This window comes from Patiria miniata, unplaced genomic scaffold (genome assembly GCF_015706575.1).
Source record: "Patiria miniata isolate m_02_andy unplaced genomic scaffold, ASM1570657v1 HiC_scaffold_22, whole genome shotgun sequence".
Classification (NCBI taxonomy): domain Eukaryota; kingdom Metazoa; phylum Echinodermata; class Asteroidea; order Valvatida; family Asterinidae; genus Patiria; species Patiria miniata.
The window spans coordinates 516,075-539,380 of NW_024037061.1; the positions used below are offsets into that span (position 1 = coordinate 516,075).

Below are 23,306 nucleotides of genomic sequence, written 5' to 3' on the forward strand. Positions count from 1 at the left end.
CAATGTAGTGTTGTACACGCGAAAAATACACATTGATTTGCATTCGGATTGCATTTGTCGCGCTTAAAACACTGTATTGTTACGGTCATTATTGCTTCATTGTTTGACGGTGTCTTATGAAATTAAATCTCGTAATGTTTAACATCATGACAAATCACTAGACGAAAATTCAATTTAAAACATCTTGTATTTCTGGAGTTGTTGCCCCCCAAACGAGTTTGGTGGTGGATAATTATCGAGACCACTATTTATGTGGCGCGCCCTCTATTAAATAAAAGAATATTGGTGCGGATGCTGCACTATTAAACAAAAATAACAACTCGTTTACCGAAGAACAACTCAAGAAATACAAGATGTATTAAACTGGAATTTCGTGCAATTAATTGAGAAACAGTCCAACGATAAAAATAATATGATCGTAACAATGTAGTGTTTCACACGCGAAAAATACACATTGATTTTCATTCGGATTGCATTTGTCGCGCTTAAAACACTGTATTGTTACGGTCAATATTGCTTCATTGTTTGACGGTTTCTTATGAATCTGGCAATGTTAAACATGATGACAAATCACTAAACGAAAATTCAATTTAAAATATTTTTTATTGCTGGAGTTGTCCCCCCCCCCCCCCAAACGAGTTTGGTGGTGGATAATTATCGAGACCACTATTTATGTGGCGCTACATCTATTGAAAGAATATTGGTGCGGATGCTGCACTATTAAACAAAAATAACAACTCACTTCCCGAACAACAACTCAAGAAATACAAGATGTATTAAACTAAAATTTCGTGCACTTAATTTCCACGATGTGTAACAGAGGCGTATTGAATATCATGAGAAACAGTCCAACAATAAAAATACTATGATCGTAACAATGTAATGTTTCACACGCGTAAAATACACATTGATTTTCATTCGGATTGCACATTACACGTTGTCGTAAAAGTTGGTACATGTACCTTCATCCGGTCTTAACTTTTTCTTTCAAATGGGGCTTGCAGTCGCTGCCAAAGTTAATGGAACGTGATGGCCCAAATTCTCTTTTCTCCAAAATGCTCAGAAATGCCTTGGGATGCATCAGAACAATAATTTAATACTCAAAGAAGCATATTTCGTAAGATTGTGGCCAAAAGTCTGAAATTATTGGGTGAAAAATGAATATTTTTTGTCCAATCTTCCCCCAAATTATCGAAGAAATTTTTCCTTTAAAAGGTACAGCAGCCCAATACAGGAGTGTGAACGTGCTCTGCGGGGGAAAAAAAATAGTTCTGAGTATCATCACTTTTTTAAGGGAAAAAGACTTACACAAAAACAAATTCTCAGTGAACACAATTTCTATTTCAAAGTTAAAATAATTGTTTTATTTCATCTAAACTGAGGTGACAATATAAATAAATAGTACTATGCGAGAAATTATTCTGTGCATTAAAATAGTAATTTTGTTCATTTAGAAATATGAAATCAGTTTCAAATCACCGAGGCACCACTTAAAAGGCAAATATTTTTGGCACCAAATTTGCTAGTTAGTACAAACAATGGGCATAATAGCTATGCAGGAACAGCCAGTAACAGACAGTGAAGAGTTTATTTTGACAGCTTCTTAAACACAAACTTCAGAATACAATAAAGCGATCGCGATGAAGTTTAGAAACAGTTTTTGTACTGTTTTCTTATCCATTAACCCTGCTGAATCCAACAGAATCCAACTATATCATATACCGGTTGGAGCCTGTTGGATTGAGCAGTAAACCCCTTGTACTAATGTTTCATGAACATATTCAGAGTCGGATTCTGTTGGGCACTGATAAATAACGCCAAGTTGGACTCTGTTGGATCCAGCAGGAATTAACCAGCGGACTTTGTATGATTTAGCAAGGTATTCCTGAGGAACCCCTAGGGGTCAGGGATAAAGTTTCAGAACTGTGCACAATGTTCACCTTTTTATCAAATGGATATGGCGCGTTTTGAAAATGAACTCTTCAATTGTTGAGCAGAAAAAAATACTGTGAATTGTAAAATATATGTAAAAGGCATTGTATACCATTTGCCACTATTCAAAAACGAAACCGAAAAAATATTAAAAAATAGTCTTCTTGATTGTAAGTAAATAGTAGCATCAAGTACCGTATCCTGTAAAATTGTTGCGCTTGTTATGCCATCAATTTAAAGTGGAATGGACCGATCCAGTAAGCACCGCCCCATGGTATTCTGACCAATCACAGCCGTGATTTATGTCCGACGTGCGTGCACAAAAGTCTGACATGCGTGCATGCGCGTATGATGCGCGCGGCAGGAAAGTGCAGTGTGGCATTGGAGAGGAGCACGTGTTAATTTGCCCAGTGCGCAGTGGGAGGGGCTTACTGGATCGGTCCAATCCATCATGAAGAAAAATGGATTGAAAAATACTGCAATTCCATTTTACCTCTCATAAATTTCTTCACAAAAGCTTTTTGGATCTAAAATGTATATACATTGAAGCGTGAACTAGCTTTCACAGTGCAGCTTATCATTGGGACGTAATACTGAAATGTTCAAGGATTTGTGACAAAACTGTCGGGTCTTTGAGACTTAGATTCATTTTGCCGCAGTCACCGATAGAAAGAGTATTTGCACGTGCATTAGTGCCAAAAGATCACATCATTTTTCAAAGTTTATGCACAATCAGAATTCACAATTATTCATAAAACAACGAAATCAATATTTCAAAATTGATCAGGACAATTTTTCTAGCTGTGGGATTTATGCTTCAAGTTTCTGAGTTCAGAGTAGAAAATAATACAATTGCTGCAACAGAAATGCCACAATCTCCAACTCAATTTAAACCAAAATTGATGAATTATTAAAACAAAAGTTCATTAAAGCCATTTTAGCTACCTCTTAACTCCCTAGGCATTTGTGCTAGGATGCAACCTCAATTCTGCAAAATCCTCCAACTACCTCCATGTAAAAGTTGCATACAGCCTCAATCCTGCAAAATCCTCCATTATTTCTTGAGTGTGGTCCTTAAAGGGGTGACCGCTGCCTCAATCTGGCAAAATCCCCCAGCAATCACTGTCAATATGTTGAGGCGGAGCCAGTGACATCCTGGAGCAGTGTGGAGGATTTCAAGTTCAATCTAGGCCTAAATTTATACACAGCTGAGCATTAACAACACAAGGTCCAGCCTAAAACCTTGAGACAGTGCACACATTTTTTGCCCAATAGCCTGAATCCTGCAAAAATCCTCCGTTTTGCAAAGAGGATTTTGGAAGACTTGCCAAGGTTAGGGTTTTAATGCTGAACATAACTTACCCAGCATTAACAAAAACCGTTTAACTTTTCTGCAAATTCTATGTACAATAAACCATGGATTTCTGTACATATTGCAACTAGCAACATCAGAATGACAGTCAATTGAAAAAAAAAAATCTAATAACAACTATCTTCAGTGATAAGATCCCAAATAGGCAATTCCGTACATTCGGAGGTACCGTACACTTCATTGTCAGCCACTATAATGAGGTGCTGTTAAATATAGTGAATGCGAGACTACATCACTATATCTTTTGAGTAGAAAACAATTCCAGACAAAACTAAGGTAACCCATCACAACCGTGTACAGTCGAGTCTCATTATCACAAACCCCACCAGATCTAGCCAAAATGTTTGTTATATCAGAATTTTGTATTCAGAGAAGTGTCGGTCCCTTTCATTGTGCACATCGAACACAGTCGGGACCAAGGCTTTATGTTTGCTATAACCAGCATTTGTATTAACAGTGTTTGTATTGACGAGAGTCAACTTTACATATGTACATGAACATCATGTGGTTGGATGTCCGTTGGATTTTACGGAATAGCCCGTGTGCGAGTTTGATTAAAGTTAAGAACACAGCCATAATGAAAATGAAACGTCATCAAAGTTTTGTACCGACCTTTTCAAGAATTCAAATCAAGGCTTAATCTCCAACACCTGCTTGACAGAACACTATCCTACGACTTTTTCAACATGCATCTGGGTCAATTTAGGGTCCAAGGAGAGACACTGTTCCTGTCCCTGTTACCCTTTCACTACCCCTGCACCCCAAGGGCGGATCCAGAACACAATTTTAGGGGGGCCCAAAAAAATTTGGTCCCCCAAAAAGTGGGTCAAAAAATTACGGCGTGGGGTTCGGGGCCCGCTTAAGGGCCCCGAAATTTTTTTGGATTCTAGATGCTCTGTGGTGCGATCTGAGGCAATTTCTGACCACTTTATCCAATGTTTTTTTGAGGAAAAGATGGTGGTGTACTCATTGCCTGCCTTTATTGCGATGTCACATAAAAATAAAAAAAAATTGGTTTCGTTTTGGGGGGGGGGGGCCATGGCCCCCTTTGGCCCCCCCCCCCCCCCCCCTGGATCCGCCCTTGCTGCACCCCCTTTATAGCTAACCCCCCTGGAGTATGGTCCTAATGTAAGGCATTATGGTCTCTATTCCAACCTCCAATGACCAATTTAGCAATTGAGGCACCCCTGGAAGCATTTTGTGACAGCGTCCCGTGCGTAGGGGATATACGACAGCGAGTACCTGCAATAAAAGCAAACAAATGCTAATACATTGCTGAATAAATAAAAATGAGACGTGTCAAGCCTGATAAGGCTTATCCCTGAGAACACAAAATGTTTCAAACGTGTCAAAGGATTAGATTTAGCCCATTCGTTAGCCTTATATGGGGTAATCCTATACAATAGTACTGCCCGACTCACTTCTTCTAAATCACAAAATACTCATTCTAAATCACAAATAACTTTCGGTCAGTCAGATTGGTACAAACAGGACACTGGGCCGGCTACTTGGGACCAGCGAAATCTACGGGAGTGGGATTCGAATGTGGATCAGAATATGAGCACTCTGCAGACTGAGCTATCTAACCTCATACAACGGCCTCCTAATCTGATATCTTTGCTATGGGGAAGCTAGGCAGAAATTATAACTTGTAAAGAAGGGTAGACTGTGATATGGATTGGATAATATATCTAGCTGCCTGAATCTATCAAACTCCACCAATGTCCAGTAACAAAATGGAATACTCTTCTTATTTCAAATTGAGACACTAAGCCCCTTGTTATGTAACAGTGATTGGGTTCTGAAGTACTGAGTCTCCGACATAATCAAAGCCTGCAGCAAATTCTGTGAAGGACTACAGTTAACCATAGGTCGACTAACTTCACTCGCATGCTGGATGGTTGGCTTAAGCTACATACAAACATGTACGTCACAAATTAACCAGTAGTCGACTAATGGTCCCCGCCTAATCTTGCCCCTGGATGTCGATCTTCATGGATTTCAAACCGTTAGGGTTTAGAAGTAAAAATATAGAACTATAGAATATAGAAATATAGAACTCACCAAATCAGAGCAAGGAACTGACAGATACAGAAGATGATGGCAAGTATTGCAATGTTCCACTGTAAAGGACAACAATTATGACATTATGATTGATTTGTCCAACCCATGAGGACTGGGTGTGAAAAGGGTGCTGGATGGCAAGCCAAGTAACACTGGCTCCAGACCAGTCAGAGTGCAGACAATTATATTCAATTGATTCAAAATATCTATTCACTGGGTCCCATTTTATTGAAAGACTCTGGGTAATCCTATATGACAGCACTGCCCAGCTCTTTTAACCAGCCCAAGTCACAACTGACAGTCAGTCAGTGAGATAAGTACAAAGAAAACACAGTGCATGCCCTTTGAGACCAGCAAAACATGTATAGATATTTATTTACTTCAAGAAACCTTACATTGATGCTGTTTTGTACTCCCAAAATTGCATTGTTACTAGTGGTGTGCATTTACGGGTAGAACGGAAACCAGATACCCTATTGAAGTAGAAGACGGGTATCCGGATAACCGCAAAAGAAACCCAACCCCAAAATTCAAATCCAAGAAGTTGTCTGAAGAACTTTATAGCTTTGCAGGGTTAACTGCAACTTTCGGGAGTGTCATCTATTGCACATTAAAATGCAAACGAACGTGAAATCTGTTTTGGTTTCTCATGTAGTCAGGTTTTCATTTTGAAAATTCCCAACAAATGATATTCAAAACCTTTCTTTTTCATTGTCTGAGAAATTAGTACGCAATTTGTCAAGTTGGTCAAAGGAACCTGATCCCATAATCCAGAACCGGTTCTTGGCATCACGTTCAGGTTCTCGGTACCCAGTTCCGATGAACACCCCTAATGTTCCAGCAACAGCGCCCTCAAGCGTAGTGAACTTACCCAGAGTGCAGCACAGAGAGTTAATGCAAGGAACAAGAAAACAAGGCCGGTTGCAATCAGACGCTTCTCCTTAAACATGTTCTTGAGTTGTTTGACTGGGCCCATCAGGAACATGGTGCTGTAAGATTCAATGGGATCCCATGGAGATATTGTCATTTCACTGGCTCAAGGCAGCTAGGGGGTATGCAAAATCGTATTGAAATTGGAGGATTCAGGACAGTTAGGGATGGAACCTCACCCTGCTGTACAGACATTAAGCGTAGCAGCCATTTTAGAGGGCAGTGCCTTTGTTTTACTGGGATATGCACACGTGAACCTTCTGTGCATTCACCGTTACTGAATTCGAATAACAAAAGATGCTCACTAAAATGGCCGCTATGTATAAGATCTACAGATCTAAGGCATAATGAGATGGTGCTTTGTTTACATATTCAGTTGACTACCTCCAGGGCAATTCTGTAAAATAGAATGTACATGTACGTCCGATCAAATGATGCACATGTACACATTCGTTTAAGGTGGTGGTACCTTACTTTTGTCTGTATATGTGTAATTTTTTTCCACTCACTAGATGTCACATATTAGTGGTGTATCACAACTAACAAAAGCTCATTCAAGTGTCTGACATGTATAACCGCATTTATGGAATCGCCCTTCAGCAGAGCATTGAGACAAATCTGAAAGGTGTTAGCCTGTTAGAATAGGTGCAGATTTTAGCAAGCTATTTTTTTTTGCTGGTGGGCAATCAAATTATATTGGGGTAATTTGGGGTGGACAGTCAATATTATTAGCTCCCGAGGTATTGGAAGTTGATAAACTAGTTCCAAGGCTGCTCTAAGTGAACTAGTTTCTCAACTTCCAATACAAGGAGAGTAAGTGTGGTAGTGGTAAAGTTGTAGGCTGCGCCCGGCATTTTTGTTTGTTCAGCCATGCGTACCTGAGGCCTATATTATGCTCAGTATCATCCACACTGCTTCTGGACATCATCCACAATGCCTCAATGTTTTTGAAGGAAGATTTTGAAGGATTGAGGCATTGGTCAACCCTCCACTGAATGAATTTAAGAATGATTTTGGAAGATTTGAGGCTAAATAATTTTTTTTTTTACAAGGTGACAATTGGAGGACTTAGAATGGTCGTAGTTTAACCCTAAGCCTCCTGGGTATGTTTGCTAGAACCCTGCCAAACATAGCAACATGCAACACTTGACTTAGTGACAAGCCTGCCAAACGTAGCAAGATCCATCAGGGGAAAAGTCTCAAGGCCACACTGCCTCAGAGTCCGTGGTCAATGCACGCAGCAGGATACAACTGTGGCATTGTTCAATGGGACTTAGCTCTCATTGTTTCAGAGCTGGCCATTCATGCACTGGTGTTGGTAGCTGAATGCATCAAAGTGTACCAGTTCTTTTCCACCCGATGGACTGTGTTACGTCTGGCAGGGTTAGGGGTAAAGGGCCCAGGCAGTTGGGGTTATTGTACCTCATCAAGCCACAGATAGAACCCAACGTGTAGAAGATAGCGAATAGACTGAGGGCGGTGCCAAACGTGAAGAATAAAAAGAAGCTTCCCTGCATGCATGCAAAGGGTTAAGAGAAGAACACAACACAACAGCATTGGGTTAACACAAACTAGATATCGCTACTACAATACTCCAATGCAAGATTTATTTTTAAAAAAGAGAGAGATATTAAAGGGTACAGTCCATCATTTGTAATTTGTGCATTTTGTTCGTTTGAAGCAACAGCGAGCTCAAAATTTAAAGAAGGGTTCTGAACAACTAACCTGATGAAGTTTCAGCTCAGCTTCAGCTGTATGTTTCGAGAAAAACAACTTTCTATGATCTCGATTTCAAAACAAAAGGGCCTGAATTCATGTCTGAGCCGATTGCAGCAACGCGATGTCGCTCACCGATCCGAGGAATTATAGCAACCACACGCGTGTGTGCGTTGTGCCAACGCTTGCGGGCACTTCACCGAAAAAAAAAAATGAAATACTAACGGAAATTTCTTAAGGCCTTCTATGGTTGATTTCTTCAAAATGACAGCTTGCCAGAAAGAATAATTTCACAGGGAGTTTAGCCCCCTTAATCTTTCAACCAAGTATGTTTTTCAACAATAATTACGTCAGTTACTTTTCGGATAGTTGCAAATGATGGACTGTAGCTTTAAAGGATTGAAAATTGTAACTTAAAAAAATGTGTATGGCTTTATTGTCAAACCAAAAAAAGGGTGTCACTTCAAAGTTAAGCACCTTGAAATCACTATGTATTTTATCCATTAGAAATATCAGATCCTACTGTTTTCAAAGTTACTCTTATTTTTGTTTTAAGCTGAATTTTGTGACAAATTGTGAGCAAAAAAAACAACAGAAAAACTATTCCGTACATTTGTGTACGTGACTTTTGTGCAATGTGAAGAATTTCCCAGATAGCGTCAGAAAATGTCGAAAACATAAGTAGAGAGTTAAAACAGAAATGTCAGTGATTAGGAAATGCGACAAGTAGTTTGGTAGCAGTGCTGCTTTAATTCTTTCGCTCTGCAAAGAAATAAACATTGTTAAAATAAACATAGAACATGCTTCGTATTAATTTAACCCTCACCCTTTTATGTACAAAAAAAATGTAAATGCAACAAAATTTAAATGTAGTAAAATTTTGCAGTCAAAGCAAGTGTCAAAGAAGTTTTGTTACAACATGGGACAAGCTGGTGTTCACCCAATCACTAAATGTAGTTTTTGCACAATGCAACAAAATCCACCTATATATTTTGTTGCACTTTGTTACATTTTGTTGCATTTTGTTGCACTTCGTTGCATTTTGTTACATTTTGTTGCATTATGTTGCACTTGTGTGGCATTTCGTAACATTTCGTTGCATTTTGATGCATATTGTTGCAAGGGTTATCATTCAACAAGCAGATGATGAATTTATCATCTTTGCATTTTTTGTTGTTGCACATTGTTGCACTTTGTTACACTTCACTGCATTTTGTAATTTTTTTCTTTACATGTTGTTGCATTTTGTTGCACATTGCATATATTGCTGCAAGGGTTACCCTTCAACAAGCAGACATTGAATTTGTCAGTAGCTAGATGTTAATTGCAACAAACCAGTAACTCATAAAATGTGAGCCTCCGTGATTGATGAGGGCTCTTACGTACCTTGCCATGGCCGTGATGTTACCAAGAGTGTAGAGAACAGCAAAAAGCTTGAGGTTTGCGGCCGTGGGGAATATCAGGGCAAACGTGGACTAAAGAAAGATTCAATTTACGTCTTCTTTACATCCTCCCATCAACACGAAGATAAGTCATTTAAAAATGGATTCGTTTTCTTAAGTACAGCGTATTTCCAAGCTGAAAACTGTATCATCTTTGATCAACATGACACAATTAACAAATTACAAATTGATATCAATCTTCAAGAAAAATTGAATCCTCGAGCCTGATTGGTCGATCCCAGGCAACAACAGTATGATTTTATCCCATGACACCGGTCCAAATCTATTTTAAAGATGCGCATGCGATTCTGTAATACATGTAGGATAACTGTTGAAAATGTTGTGTATACAAATGTAGCCTGCGTACTCCATCTTGAATTTGCGCCAAGTTTGCTTGAAGATTAATTTGTTATCCCACTCGAACTCGTGGAACATTCAGCCTTCAGCTCGTGGCATATGGCATACTGGGACACAGACGAACATTATTCCTTGTTCCACACGTGCTCGTTGGATATCTAAAAATATTGTGATCTTTATTAAGTACATGAAATACATGTACATGAATGAATACATGTACATGAGTGTAGCTACAAGCATGTCAAACTATCATACATACCAATACTGAGAGGAGACAACCAATCACAAAGCAGGCAATGAATCCCTTGAGTCTTGTGGACCAGCTCAATGTTGACCCATCGTAAATCTGCCAGGAGAAATGTTTATATCAATTCTAAGGTTTTACTTCTGAACTAATGTTCACGTTGTCTCGTGATTGGCCAGTCTGACGCCGCCCGCGATATGAACTACAACAAAGTCAGTGTCTGTGGTCGGTTCCCAGACCAAAAGGCTCTGACGTCACGCCAACAATGCTTCGCATGCACGTTAAAATGTTAAAACTCAAGCTGTAGCTTCGGTACGGAAAGGGGACAGCATGTGTCAACATGTTCTGGACCAGTTGAAACCAGTTGAAGAAACCAGTTGCAGAAACCAGTTATCAATGGCAATGTCAACACCATGCACAATTGAAACCAGTTGATGGAACCATATAAATGGAAAAAGTTATTACCAGCTGTTAATTATTTCTTTTGTGGTCAACAGGAAGCACTATTTGCCAATTGCTCATGTTATATATATTGTTTTGCTTTGTAGATGGTCGATCATTATAATTGTTTTTCAGTTTTTGCATGGAGCTTATAATTGAGAACTGAAGAGAAGAATTTCAATGGGAAATTGACTTAAGATTTTAAGTAGAAAACCAGCCAACATGATTCAAGACTGCAAATCATGTTTGTCGCGGTTGCGGTTCAATAATATGATGGACTCCCCCCCCCCCCCCCCCCCCCGGAAAGGGACAGTTTCATCATTTTTTTGCACCATCGGGATCGATTCAACCCTTATACTTATTGAACATGAGTATGTAAGAACGTGATGAGTATGTCAAGAAGTACTGGGCATAGTCTTGGGGTACATATATATAGCGGCCGCTCCAAACTCACTTCCATATTATTCGTGGAGTATACAGCATGTTCGCGTTGATATGCCATGGGTATTACGTGCCATAGTTCTAGGGGTAACTCAAGCTAACAACTAACATGAATTGATATGAAGAAACAAGACTGCTTTAGCCTGCAAAAGTCACTTTGGTACTGGTTAGTCATCTGCAAAAGTAAGTTTTGAACAGAACTAAAAATAGGGCGATCGTGAAGTGTAGGGCCCCTGTTTTGTTTTGATCAAATAAGAGTCAAAAATATTTTTTTATTGCTCAAAAATCACCTTTACAATCAAAAGCAGACTTTTCTCAATTCTAATGACACCCAGTTTGCAATTTTGAACAGATTCTTGGGGCAGAAATCACAATTTTCCTGCGCGGTTTGTGCCTTGCGATTCAGCGCGCCGTGCGTGCTCACGGCACATCGCGCGGTGATCGCCATCTTTATTTTCGGGTCGCATGTTGTCGCCGCGCTGTCATCGTCATTTTACCCCCAAATTTCCCTCAAAAATTCCAAACCCTGACCTCTATCTATGAGTATGACATACCTGTTTATTGAGAATGTCGCCAACTAGTTTGGTAGGTCCAATAATTTTGAAGTGGATTTTGTTCCCTTATAGGAACCGGGCCCTACACTTCACGATCGCCAAAAATAGAGGTGTCCTAAAGATTATTGATAAGGACATGAAGGATTAGGCGGCACAATTGCGAAATACCACACCACTCAATCTATTCACCTCGTAGCCGGCTACGGAGTCACGGTTGATTGCCCTCAATAAACCTTCTCAGCGCTACTTCTATGTACTAAGCGTCATGCTCCACTGCACTCCCACTCCGTATCCGCGTAGCCGCCAACAGGGTAGTTGGTTTGGACTTACAATTTTTTCAGCAACTCTCATTCCTTTTGTGTTGCTTCGTTCTCAAATAATGGACCCCCACTCAGTATCCGCGTAGCTGGCATGGACTTGAATTGTTTCTTTTCCAGTGATTCCAACCTCGTAGCCAGATAATTTAGGGGTGTATTTCTGAGTGGCGGGGTATTCTGCAATTACGCTGCCATGCTGTTCGTGAGCGAGACGACGTGGTTGGTGGATTTACAAATGCGATAACCCAACCCTGATAACTGATAACGAAATCGACATGATCGAGATTCCTCCTAGTTTCGGCGCATCAAGTAGCTGAGCATGCTGAGGCCCCGTCAGGACCGCCGTAAAGTACGCCAATTGAAATACCATCGCCAAAAAAAGAGAAAAACAAGTTTAAACCTGAGTGACGATTCCTTGCTGGTCATCTTCTTCCTCTTTTCCATTCAACACCCTCTTCAATTTATCCATTTTTGTTACCTTCGGCTTCAAATGATTGTAATTTATTATTTTGGGTAGCCTACGATTGTTTTGCACGTCGCATTGGAATACACGTACACTAATTCCATAGTCAGGTTGCTAACACTACATCGTGTGTATGTCATTATAAGAGTGTGGGTACCTGACATAGATTGTCTCTTCCGTAATGACGTACAGTTGAGTGCTAAAAATTTGAACTAGTTTATTGTATTTACATTATTCTCCGTCTTTTTTACGTTTCCCAGTGGAATTTCACATCACTGCTGTTACTATTTTGGCTTGAACAAACGCTTTTGATGGTCACAATTTATAGCAGTCGCTGTAATGAATTTACCAGGAACTGCACGTTTATTAATATAAAATATGCAAAGTATGGCCCCTTGAGGGCGCCAGACTTACATGAAGTGTTTATTTTTGGAAGGGTAGAGTCACTGCAACCTCGTCCCCAGTGCTTACTTTATTTCCAACCGCTTTTCCAAGAGCAGGTAGTGATGGGCGCGTACTGTTCGACACCCTGGGTACGAGGTTGGAGTCACTGCGTCACCGTCACAAGAACGTGACTCATTGAATCAACGAAAACCTCATTGTTGGACGTCTTTTTCAAACACAAATCACTGACGTACAACAAGAAGAGGTCTTAAGGTAGCAGACCAGTAAATAAACTTCCATAGACCCCAATGGTAAATGCTCCTATACTTCAAATATTCGGGAAAAATACTCACAACTCTCCAAGGTGTTCGAGACACACATCAAATTAAAGCTTATTTCATCATCTTTCATTTTCTTTTCAATTTTTGGGGGGTCAACTAATGACTTTTAGGAGAAATTTCCATCTGAGGATGATCACCCCTGAAAAAAGTCCTGAAGCGAATCACCATTTTGAAAAACGATGCCTACACTCCATTGCAAAATAGAGCACTTTTAGCCACTGACTAGGGTCCAAATTACATCCAAATTACACGGAACTGCAAGCTCCCAGTCCTGTGCACGGCTTCCACCCATATTTTTTACAAACCCTCAAGTTCATGGCCCACAGCATGCTCAAATACTGAAGATTTTGAGGGCATGCAAATCGTGATTTGGCCGGCGTAGGCAATTTCGGACCGATTTACTGGTCTGCACCCTTAAACATGACTCATAAATTCTCACTTTTTTGCAGAAACCAAAATGAGTTTCCATTCTGGCCTATACTGTCACTTCCGTTAGATTTTGTAAAGTTTTACTTCACCGTTTTTACCAAGATATTGGGTAAATTTACATAGTTATTTTCAAAGTAAAAGTTTACCAAACAGTTGTGATAAACCTTACCCAACACCTGTTATGTAAAATTTTACCTAACTATAGCATATTCGTATAGCACATTGCAAATATGTAAAATTTTACACAACTTGTGTATTTTTTTTCTGTGTGTGATGCACGTGATTGCAATTTCTCGTCAAGTACGCCTGATAAGCGAGGCTCAGGAGAAAGTGCACCGACCGGGCCTAATTCCTCTATGATGCAACTATATATAGTTGCAACTTATCAGGCGTACTTGACCGTGAGAAATTGCAATCACGTGCATCGACTTAATTCTTCCTTTAGAAAAAAAGACAGATGCTGTCTAGGGCTAAGCAATCGATAGTAATTTACCAGATAGACACCGCATACAAAAACAAAGTAACACCGATTTAAAGCACAACCGGGCACCAGACTATTCCGCACCTAACCCAATTTGCACACGTGTGCCAGATTCGTGAACATGCAAAATGATCCAATACCACTGAATGTGACTAATTTAGATGCTAATTCGTCTGTGCTTTCATGGGGAATTTTTGTTAATGTGTAGATGAATGTAAGAGCGGTAAAATATTCCAGGCATTTTGGAATGAATAAAACAAAAAGAATTTAGGCTTAAATTAAAACGTTGCATGATTTTTTGGGCATCCGTCCTCTTTTGGGGCAGTGTCACATTTCATCGTGGCGTTTTATGAGCAAAAAAGAATGAAAACCTACTAGGCCAGATTCACTGTCATCTTATATTCCCTTTAAATCCCACAAACGCCCCTCGTCAGAAAATCAGAGCCTGCCGAATACCAGGCACCGTGTCTCTTTGGTTCGTCCAGTTGCATCATGTGAGGAAGCTATATGTCAGTCCGAAGCAATGATTTTCACCGGAGCCGGAGCCCAGTCTAATAATGTGGCTTTCTCAGATGCCAGCATTAGACAAAATCAGGCGTACTGATTTCAAAACAACTCCTGCTCGTAATTTGCAATCAAAAACTAATTTACCCGTTTGGTACGCGTTGCTAGGCCAACTATACAGAGGAAGGTTAGTCGAAGCAATAATAGTCACCGGCCGGGCCTCGCATATTACGTGTATTGTGAACAGAAATTGCAACACGTGTATCCTACTTCTTCAGGAAAAACACTGCAGTTATTGTCTGGGGCGGAGCAACCGATAATATGAGAAAAGTCATCTTCGCCAGTACAGACTGATTTCAAAACAACGCCTGCTCCAACCTCGTCCCCATGAGTTACTTTGTTGCAGCATCGTTTCCAATGGTAACCCCTGGGTGAAAAACTTGCTTCCTGCATCCTGATTCGATATAGCAATAGCAAGTAATGAATTTATATAATGTACCCTGTACTTGGGTATTTTGTATTTCCAACGTGTAGTTACACAATTTTTAACGTTCACTGTTATTTAAGCCAACTCCACCCAAAAAACAACCACCCTCCCTTCTCCATATGTAATGTGACACTGCATATTGGATGGATATAAAAGACTGTAACGTTTAAATATGAAAAGAAAATAGTGTTTTCGGATCGACATCACAACGAATACCCATCAGACACCGCATACAAAAACAAAATAATACCGATGTAAAGCACAGCCGGGCACCAGACTATTCCGCACCTAACCCAATTTGCACACGTGTGCCAGATTCGTGAACAGTCAAAATGATCCAATACCACTGAATGTGAAAGCAGGTAGTGGTGGGAGTGCACTGCTCGACACCATGGGAACGAGGTTGCTCCTGCTCGTGATTTGTAATAAATATGCATCATAGAGGATCGGAAGGCCGGTCGGTGCAATTATATTCTCCTGAGCCTGGCTTATCAGGCGTACTTGACGAGAAATTGCAATCACGTGCATCAAGTTTATTCTTCCTTTAGGAAAAAGACTGATGCTGTCTAGGGCTAAGCAATCGATAGTAATTTACCAGATATAATGCTTGTGGACAAAAACAAAATGAGTTTTCATTCTGGCATACTGTCACTTCAGTGGAGCTCCAGCGATAGCGAGCAGGCGATTGTTCCACTGTTTTACGATTTGATCAGTATCACCACTTTGGTTGACGTTTGGCTGAGACTGTCACAGTTTTCACACAAGACAGAAATTTGAAGAAAGCATCTTACTAGCAAAAATGGCTACGTTTGCTCCACAACTGCAAGTCCCTTGCTTTCTTCAGTGTGTGATTCTTGCCTTTGCTGCTGTAGCGGTCACTACCATATCTGCAATTGGGACATTGTCTTCAAGTTGTAGTCATCAGGTGAAAAGAGAATTCCTACCAGCGGTTAGCAGACGCCTGCAGGTAGCTCCATACCGACAAACTCTTGCAAAATCTCACGTGTTGTGTGTGAGAGATTGCCATGCTGATTCTGGCTGCTTGTCTGTCAATTATCTCCCTATCCGTCACATCTGTCACCTCAATAACAGCTCTAGAGAGGAGCATCCAGGAAGCTTTGGCATCTCGTGCGACAGCGTGTACTTCGATGCGGATGCACTTACACCTTCCTTCTCTGTGTGGAGGTGTTACTGTAGCTGCAAGGAGTTTCTGCAAGCGGGCCATGATGCGAGCGGTATCTACACCATATTCCCGGCTAGTGTCCGCAATGATGGCTTACAGGTCTACTGTGACATGGAGACTGACGCTGGAGGATGGATCGTCATCCAGAGGCGTCAAGATGGCAGCGTTAACTTCTACCGCGGCTGGGCTGACTACCAGGTAGGCTTTGGCAACTTCTCTGGTGAGTTCTGGATCGGAAACGACATCTTACGCAATTTGACGGCCTTGGGAACATGGCAGCTTCGGGTTGATCTGGTGGACTGGGACAATGTAATGGTGTACGCGGAATATGGAGAGTTTGGAGTTTCTGGAACCAACTATCAGCTCACGGTCGGCTCTTATAATGACATCAGCACGGCAGGAGACGCACTGACAAGCAAGCACAATGGCATGTTGTTCTCAACCTGGGATAAGGACAATGACAATTATCAAGCCGGTAGCTGTGCCCAAGACAACAACGGGGCGTGGTGGTATAACTGGTGCTACGGGTCAAATCTTAGTGGTAAGTTTTATGTTGTGCGTGGTCCGTTCAATGGTCTCCCATGGAATGGCCAGGGGGAGCCAGACAAATATTTCAAAAAAGCGAGCATGAAAATTCGTCAATATCCATAAAGGCAAAACAAAATTGAAATCGAACCATACGCCATTTATTATAGTCTGCATCAGTTATTGAATCATTTCGAATTATGTAATTAATTCTTCAACTGGATCATTTTGATGCTCGAAAGTACTTGGCGAAGATAGTTCACATTGTTCGTACATAATCACGTTGCAGTCATAATGCGCACTGCACGAACAACTTATTTCATTCCTAAAAATTATCAAATTTGCATTTCAGTATTTTTGAAGTAAACAGGGTGTAGCGAAAAAAAAAGATTAATCCCGAAATATTTGGTTTGTATGCGAAATTTATGTAATGGAATCCTGTCGAGGTGATCTCATCTTAAATGGTGGTGTTTATTCAAATTTCATTTATATGTATTTCCCAGGCTATTAATTTCTAGTTTTGGTCCCCCAAAAGTGGGACCCAACATGACGGCATGGGGTTCGGGGCCCGCCTACGTTTTTTTTATTCTAGATGCTCTGTGGTGCGTTCTGAGGCAGAAAAAGATTTTTTGGAGAAAAAGATTGTGGTGAACACAATCATTGCAACGTCACACAAAAAATGGGTTCGTTTTTAAATAAATCGTTTTACAGATTTTGTTTATTCATTGAAACAGCAACCCCATGCCAAAATGCACTCAATGCACACCTTGGACGTCTGCTGCCCATAAATTGGCGACATTAGGCTGTTCTCATTCCAATGAATTAAACTATGCTCAGCATTTTTTTTTGGGGGGGGGGCGGAATGCCCCCGTTGCCCCTCCCCCTGGATCCGCCCTTGGTGCATGATATGGTTCATCATAGTAAATCATTAGTAAATCGATCTAACTATCAAACCATTCCAAAGATTTCTTGTTCATGAGTTACAAATTAGCTATCCCATGTCAAAATTTATGAACATAGTTTAATTCATTGGAATGAGGACAGCCTAATGTCGCCGCCAATTTATGGGCAGCAGACGTCCAAGGTGTGCTTTGAGTGCATTTTGGCATGGGATTGCTGTTTTGATGAATAAACAAAATCTTTAAAACGACTTATTTAAGTCATGAAACATACTATTCCATTTTATTAAGAGTAGTTACATGGTTTGTCCGACCAAAAACGAAATGCTGGCGGTGGTGACACCCCACACGCCCTCTAGCGGCACCCAGATTTTTTTTGATAATAAGTTATTTCCACAATGTCTATATAATAGGACAATTTATCAATAACCTTTTACAAACGAATGCATAGAGTTGCCGTTCTGTCTTATATTTTGCACAATATTAAAGTTGTTTTTTAATAAAGAGTTTAAAAAGTCATGTGTTGTGTATAATTGATAATATCCACCATTGTAGTATATCTCAAATTCAATGATATCATAGACTGAAACACAATTGTTAGAAATAAACCTTATATGCCGTTACTTTTAAAGGCACGTAGGTACATTTGTATTACTCTGAAACGTACCTACCGAGTTAACGAGAAAAAGCACTTGCTCCAATTGAATATAGGGCTGGTACCAAATACCATGTGTAATTATTTAACTGGTTTAAGTAGATGTGCTCGCGGGCACCGTTTTTTTTTTACATGCATTTGCAACGGAATTTAGTTGCAATACCCCAATAATTGTGCATACTTTTTCTCTGATTTCTCAAATTGTTTAGTATATCCACTAACAAGTTAGTTGCAATGCACCCGTCTTAAGATTTTGAGAGATTTTGTTGCTTCAAATGAAACAAAAAATTCCACCAAAAGCAAATGTACTATATTTTTAAATCTTTAATTTTGTTGGAGTAATCGCTGATGGATGAATGTTATAGTTGAAATTGTATCGCGTACTGAAACGTACAAAAATGCTGAATTTCAGCACTAAGGGTTCGGACCAATGTGAGAATATTTAAGATTAATTTATACTATAATTAACTGTTAAATAAGAGATTTACTGGAGCGGGGTTTGAACCTGCGACCTCCGGATTGCCGTTCCGGTGCTCTACCAACTGAGCTATCCATGCTATCCATGCGGCTCCTAATTATGTCATATGTCTTTGTTCAATATTTATTAGGTTGAACAAATAAACTTAGCGCGGAGTTGGATTTGAACCTCTACCAGTTAATCGACCGGTCGAAAGTTCTAATTCCGCTACAGTCAATGTATTTGGTCAGCTTTATAATTACTCTATGATGGCTTCTTACGCACCTAGTTAGTGTCCCTTTTTTCTTTTTTCTTTTTAAATTTTAACTAACCTAATTGTTTGATTTTGGTACACTTTTTTGAGACCGCAAAATTAGCGTTGATTTTGCCGGTGTGAAATTGTGTCAGTTGTTTTTTTAAATTTCATAATCTTATTATTATTTAAACACTTTATGCACTTTGTGTGAAATAATTAAGCTCACCATTTGTCGAGATCAGTGATAGATTAATGCCATACAATTGTTGAAATTATAACGCGCACTGAAAGTTAGAAAAATAATGCTAAATATCTTTTACCAACAGAGTTTATGGAACGATAGCAACAAAGACACTAACTTAGTTAATATTATAGCTATTATTGAACGATTAGGGCGACACACCTTTTGCTCTAATAGGGCGACACACCTTATTAGGGCAACACATAATGTGTCGCCCTATAAACCGCAAAACTTATTTGTGACCGCAAAACTAGCGTTGATTTGACCGGTGTGAAATGTGTGAGCTGTAATTTTTCATAATCTTTATTATTATTAAAACACTTTATGCACTTTGTGTGAAATCATTAAGCTCACCTTTTGTCGAAATCAGTGATATATTAATGTCATATATAGTTAAAGTTGTAACGCGCACTAAAAGTCAAGAAAATAATGCTAAAAATCTTTTATCAACAGAGTGTAGAGAACGATATCAACAAGGACACTATAAATCTAGTTATTATTATAGTTATTATTGAACGAAGAAACTGATAGGAGCGTGAATCGAACCTGTAACCGCCGGAATAGTGCTCCGAATTACCGGTAAGGTAATGTGTAGGTTGCGGATTCAACTCCCTCTCATGTCAATCTTTTCGCCCCACTTTATAGCTATATTATGCATGCACCTAGTCGGACGCCCTTTATGGCATATCTGATTATCACTTTGAAACTTTCTATTAGCGTTTATATGTTCGGTGTAAAGAGCTTGCATGTCAGCTTTAATTCAATTTTGCAGTCATTTTCAATATTTACGTTATGCACCTATGTGCTACCAAAAGAGGCACTTATCTATTTAAGCGTTAATTTGTTGATGCGACAGCTCTAATTTTATTCTCATTATCGTATTAATGAAACCCTTCGTGTGTTGTTTTGTAAACAATTCAGCTTACCTTTCAGTTACAGAGAAAACCAAGTGTGATGTAGCCTTCACCAAGGCTGTCAAGCTTGTTCTCCAAGTAAGCTTGTTCCCAATACTGTTCAGCTTAGGCTGATTAATTTTGTCCGGTATCCCTGTACATGTAGTTGTACTATTGGCACACCGCCACGCACACTACCGGTACTAGCGCCAGCCTTAACGATCCCCTTGGTTGTGCTTCTGCACGTACATGTACTTGTGCAGGCAAAGCACAAGCAGAAGAATTTCAGGGGACCGTTGTGGCTAGTGTGCGCTGCGTTGAGCTTTGGACTAAAGCTGTACAGGTACGGTGTGCGGTAGCGGGAACAAGCTCGTCCGGGGAACAAGCTTGACAGCCTTGGTCAAGGCTACGTGTGGTGTCACGATTATTCGGTTTTTGTTAGATTTACAAAAGGGCGTGTCCGAACTACCGGGCTGCGGCTTGAAATTACACCTGTCCATGGTTGTGATTTGCGGCCGCAGCCACGTATAATTCGGCACGACCTATTTATCATATCATGCACATTATCTGTCTACATTTATCTTTTTTTTTAATATATATGATAAGCCTATTGCTTCATCTGGAAAGATGAAGTGAACGATGAAAATGTCATTTGGTGTGTTGACGAAAATGATACATACTTGCTCGCTGCTTGACGTAATGCGCCTGTCAAATGTCCCCCCCCCCCCACACACACACACACACACTGCCCCACGGTCCTATGTTGGGACTTGGTCACGTTTTTCAAGACCCAGGGTGAGGATTTTGGTCACTCAAAATACATTGTTACCATTGGCGTACAACATGGTAAGGCAGTCACTACTGCTCCCCACGTATGTATGTCGGAGCACGGTCGGAGATTGTCACATACATTTTGCCCGAGGCCGGTGTTGATTTTGTAACTTCAAAAGTGACAGTCCCCACGTCTTGGGTGTGGCAGTCCCTGGTGGGGGAGCAGTGGGGTAAACAACGTCACCGTCACCACGAAGCGACTTTAATCCCCGCAAAGTGGAAAATATGTGTTTTTCGAGATACTAGTGATTTCAGTTGACGATGTTTTGAAACGGTGGTCTGAATATCGTTTTAGCCGCAAAAGTCATATTTTGTTGCATTGTCTGAAAGCTGGGATCTTGAATGGCACGTTTATATATGATTTTTATTGAACAAAATAGTTATTAATGAGTAATCAAACTAATTCACCATAAGTACACTTCGTGAAAACTCAAAAATCAGATAAGAACGCTATGTTCGAGTTTTCGCGAAGTGACGTTTAGCATATGTGTATTATCTATGGGCTTAGCGTTACTTAGCGAAAACGCCAAAAATGGGTTGGGCATATCACGTGGCATTTGTGTTACTTCGTGAAAACGCAAAACCCGTTTTTGACACGTAGTGTGCAGGCAGTTTGCACGCGAAAGAATGGTACTATAGTACACTTCGTAAAAACGCATTTTCTGGTTTTTACCCATTAAGTTACAAACGTTAATTAATGTCAATTAATATTTTGACAAAACTAATTAACTCTGTGTAGGCCTATAGTAACTTCTTAAAAGGTGATAGATTATGTGTCAGTAATCACAAATTAGGAAAAATATCAAAATCGCAAAATATCGATTTTTCGATGTGAAGCGCGGTTCATACTTCATGCAAAAGCGAATGCGAAGCGAAGTTGACGTCATGAAACATTCGCTGCGAAATTCGTCCGAGTTGAAATGTGTTCAACTTTTGCGAATTCGCAACGCGAATACTTGCCATGTCGTCACAAATTCGCGTTCGCTTTCGCTTTCGCGCCGAGTATGAACCGTGCTTTAGTGTCACTTCGTGGTGACGGTGACCAATTGACAGGCGCATAATTGTATGGTTTTTTTTTTTCGGAAACAGATTTACGAAAAATTAAAGGAACTGGATGGAAACACTATTCGCTTTTAATTGCTAATAAAACAGTTTAGTTGATGTCACATAGTGAAGCAGTCTCAGTAATTAACTTTGAATCCCCTTTAAAAGGTGTAGCCCCACTGATCTTCATATGTAAAAACGTGGATAGCTCATCGACCATTGCGCGCTGTACATGCATTTGAAGCTACGCGCTGGTTTCAAATCTCTCCATTTGGATATGCTACGGGAACCAGTATGAACCACTCCCATCGAACATTGATGAAAAAATAAATGTATAGTCAAACATTAGTTTTAACTTTTTAAAATATGACTGCATTACCCGACTTAAAAAAAAAACATTTTCATTCATATTCAATAAAATTTACATTCAATTTCGTCCGAGAAAAATTCCACACGCTTTTAACAAACCCAATTTATTCATTTACCATTCAATTTCAAAATGTGGTCACCCTCTTTAAAATAAGTCACAGGGTCGCGAATATTCGTCATTACAGATCTAATTCAGTAAGCTGTTGACAAATGGCAGCATTCCGGGATTGAACTCGTCTTATATAAATCAATTAGACGAATTTGATTTCTGAATAACAAGTTTTGGCATAGACGAGACGAAATCGAATACCCAAGTATAGGAAAACGTGTATTCATTGTTTGAATTTGCTTGAAATGAATTTGAAATTGTCTGACAAAAGATGAAATTAAACATCTGAAGTGGACTAAATCAATGTTCATGGACGAATTTGAATAAAAGAAACGGTGAATTCGAATGATAAACGTTTTAAAATAGCCGGGAAAGCCTAACAAAAAAAGATGAAGAGTTTAAGATGTTAAATTATAATAGATTTCTTTGCACGTTTATTGTTATGAGAGTTGTAATATGGTGGCCTGTGACTGCCCTTCTAGCAGCTAATAGATTATCCAGAGTTATAGGTTGGCGCGGACATCAAGGAACTTCTAAGACCTCCTGATCGCGTTCCTAGACCCATTTTCGTAAAACTGAATGGTTCTTGAGTCGAGTCTGGTCTGGAGTGCTGAATGGTAACACATTAGCTACCGACGAAAACTCACGTGCTAATGCAACGATGTTTTCATTGGCTCGACTGAATGCCGCACCGCCCTGTGGGCGTGGGAGGTATTACGTCATGGTCAGCTGAACTGAGGCTAAAACCTCTTTTCATTAGCACGTGCTTTTTCGTCGGTTTCTGTGTGTTACAATCAGTACTGGTTACAATCCAGCACTCCTGACTTAAGAATCATTCAGTTTTAAGTAAATACGTCTGGGAACTAGACTAAGGCAATGTAAAAAATTCTCCCGACGACGGGCAGAGCATACTGTTCGAAACGTTGAGTCCCTCCAGTTCTTTTC

The 23,306-nt window shown here is 39.9% G+C and overlaps 2 protein-coding genes across 3 annotated transcripts; one reads left to right on the forward strand and one right to left on the reverse strand.

Moving 5' to 3' along the window:
* Positions 1-4,396: 4,396 nt before the first annotated feature.
* Positions 4,397-12,420, reverse strand: LOC119730703 (vesicle transport protein SFT2B-like). Of its 2 annotated transcripts, none has more exons than XM_038203705.1 (6): positions 12,211-12,420; positions 10,073-10,159; positions 7,721-7,809; positions 6,240-6,357; positions 5,369-5,427; positions 4,397-4,546 (listed from the first exon to the last, which is right to left on the reverse strand). In XM_038203705.1, exons 1-6 carry the CDS (start codon positions 12,277-12,279, stop codon positions 4,474-4,476), a joined length of 495 nt encoding a protein of 164 aa, XP_038059633.1. In that variant the 5' UTR covers positions 12,280-12,420; the 3' UTR covers positions 4,397-4,473. The 2 variants fall into 2 exon arrangements, with proteins under 2 accessions (XP_038059633.1, XP_038059632.1); XM_038203704.1 differs by lacking the exon at positions 7,721-7,809 and adding an exon at positions 9,401-9,489 and having other exon boundaries at positions 12,211-12,414.
* Positions 12,421-15,076: 2,656 nt separating this feature from the next.
* Positions 15,077-17,024, forward strand: LOC119730704 (ficolin-1-like). Its single transcript, XM_038203706.1, has one exon. It carries the CDS (start codon positions 15,699-15,701, stop codon positions 16,731-16,733), a length of 1,035 nt encoding a protein of 344 aa, XP_038059634.1. The 5' UTR covers positions 15,077-15,698; the 3' UTR covers positions 16,734-17,024.
* The last annotated feature ends 6,282 nt before the right edge of the window (positions 17,025-23,306 follow it).

What these genes read in the sequence shown, in the direction of transcription:
- LOC119730703 (XM_038203705.1), bottom strand. Translation starts at nt 12,279, where the DNA reads ATGGATAAATTGAAGAGGGTGTTGAATGGAAAAGAGGAAGAAGATGAC. An exon ending in AGCAAGGAATCGTCACTCAG is followed by an intron (nt 10,160 to 12,210) that starts GTTTAAACTTGT and finishes TTCTCCTGGCAG; the next exon opens with ATTTACGATGGGTCAACATT. An exon ending in GTTGTCTCCTCTCAGTATTG is followed by an intron (nt 7,810 to 10,072) that starts GTATGTATGATA and finishes GCATGCATGCAG; the next exon opens with GGAAGCTTCTTTTTATTCTT.
- LOC119730704 (XM_038203706.1), top strand. Translation starts at nt 15,699, where the DNA reads ATGGCTACGTTTGCTCCACAACTGCAAGTCCCTTGCTTTCTTCAGTGT.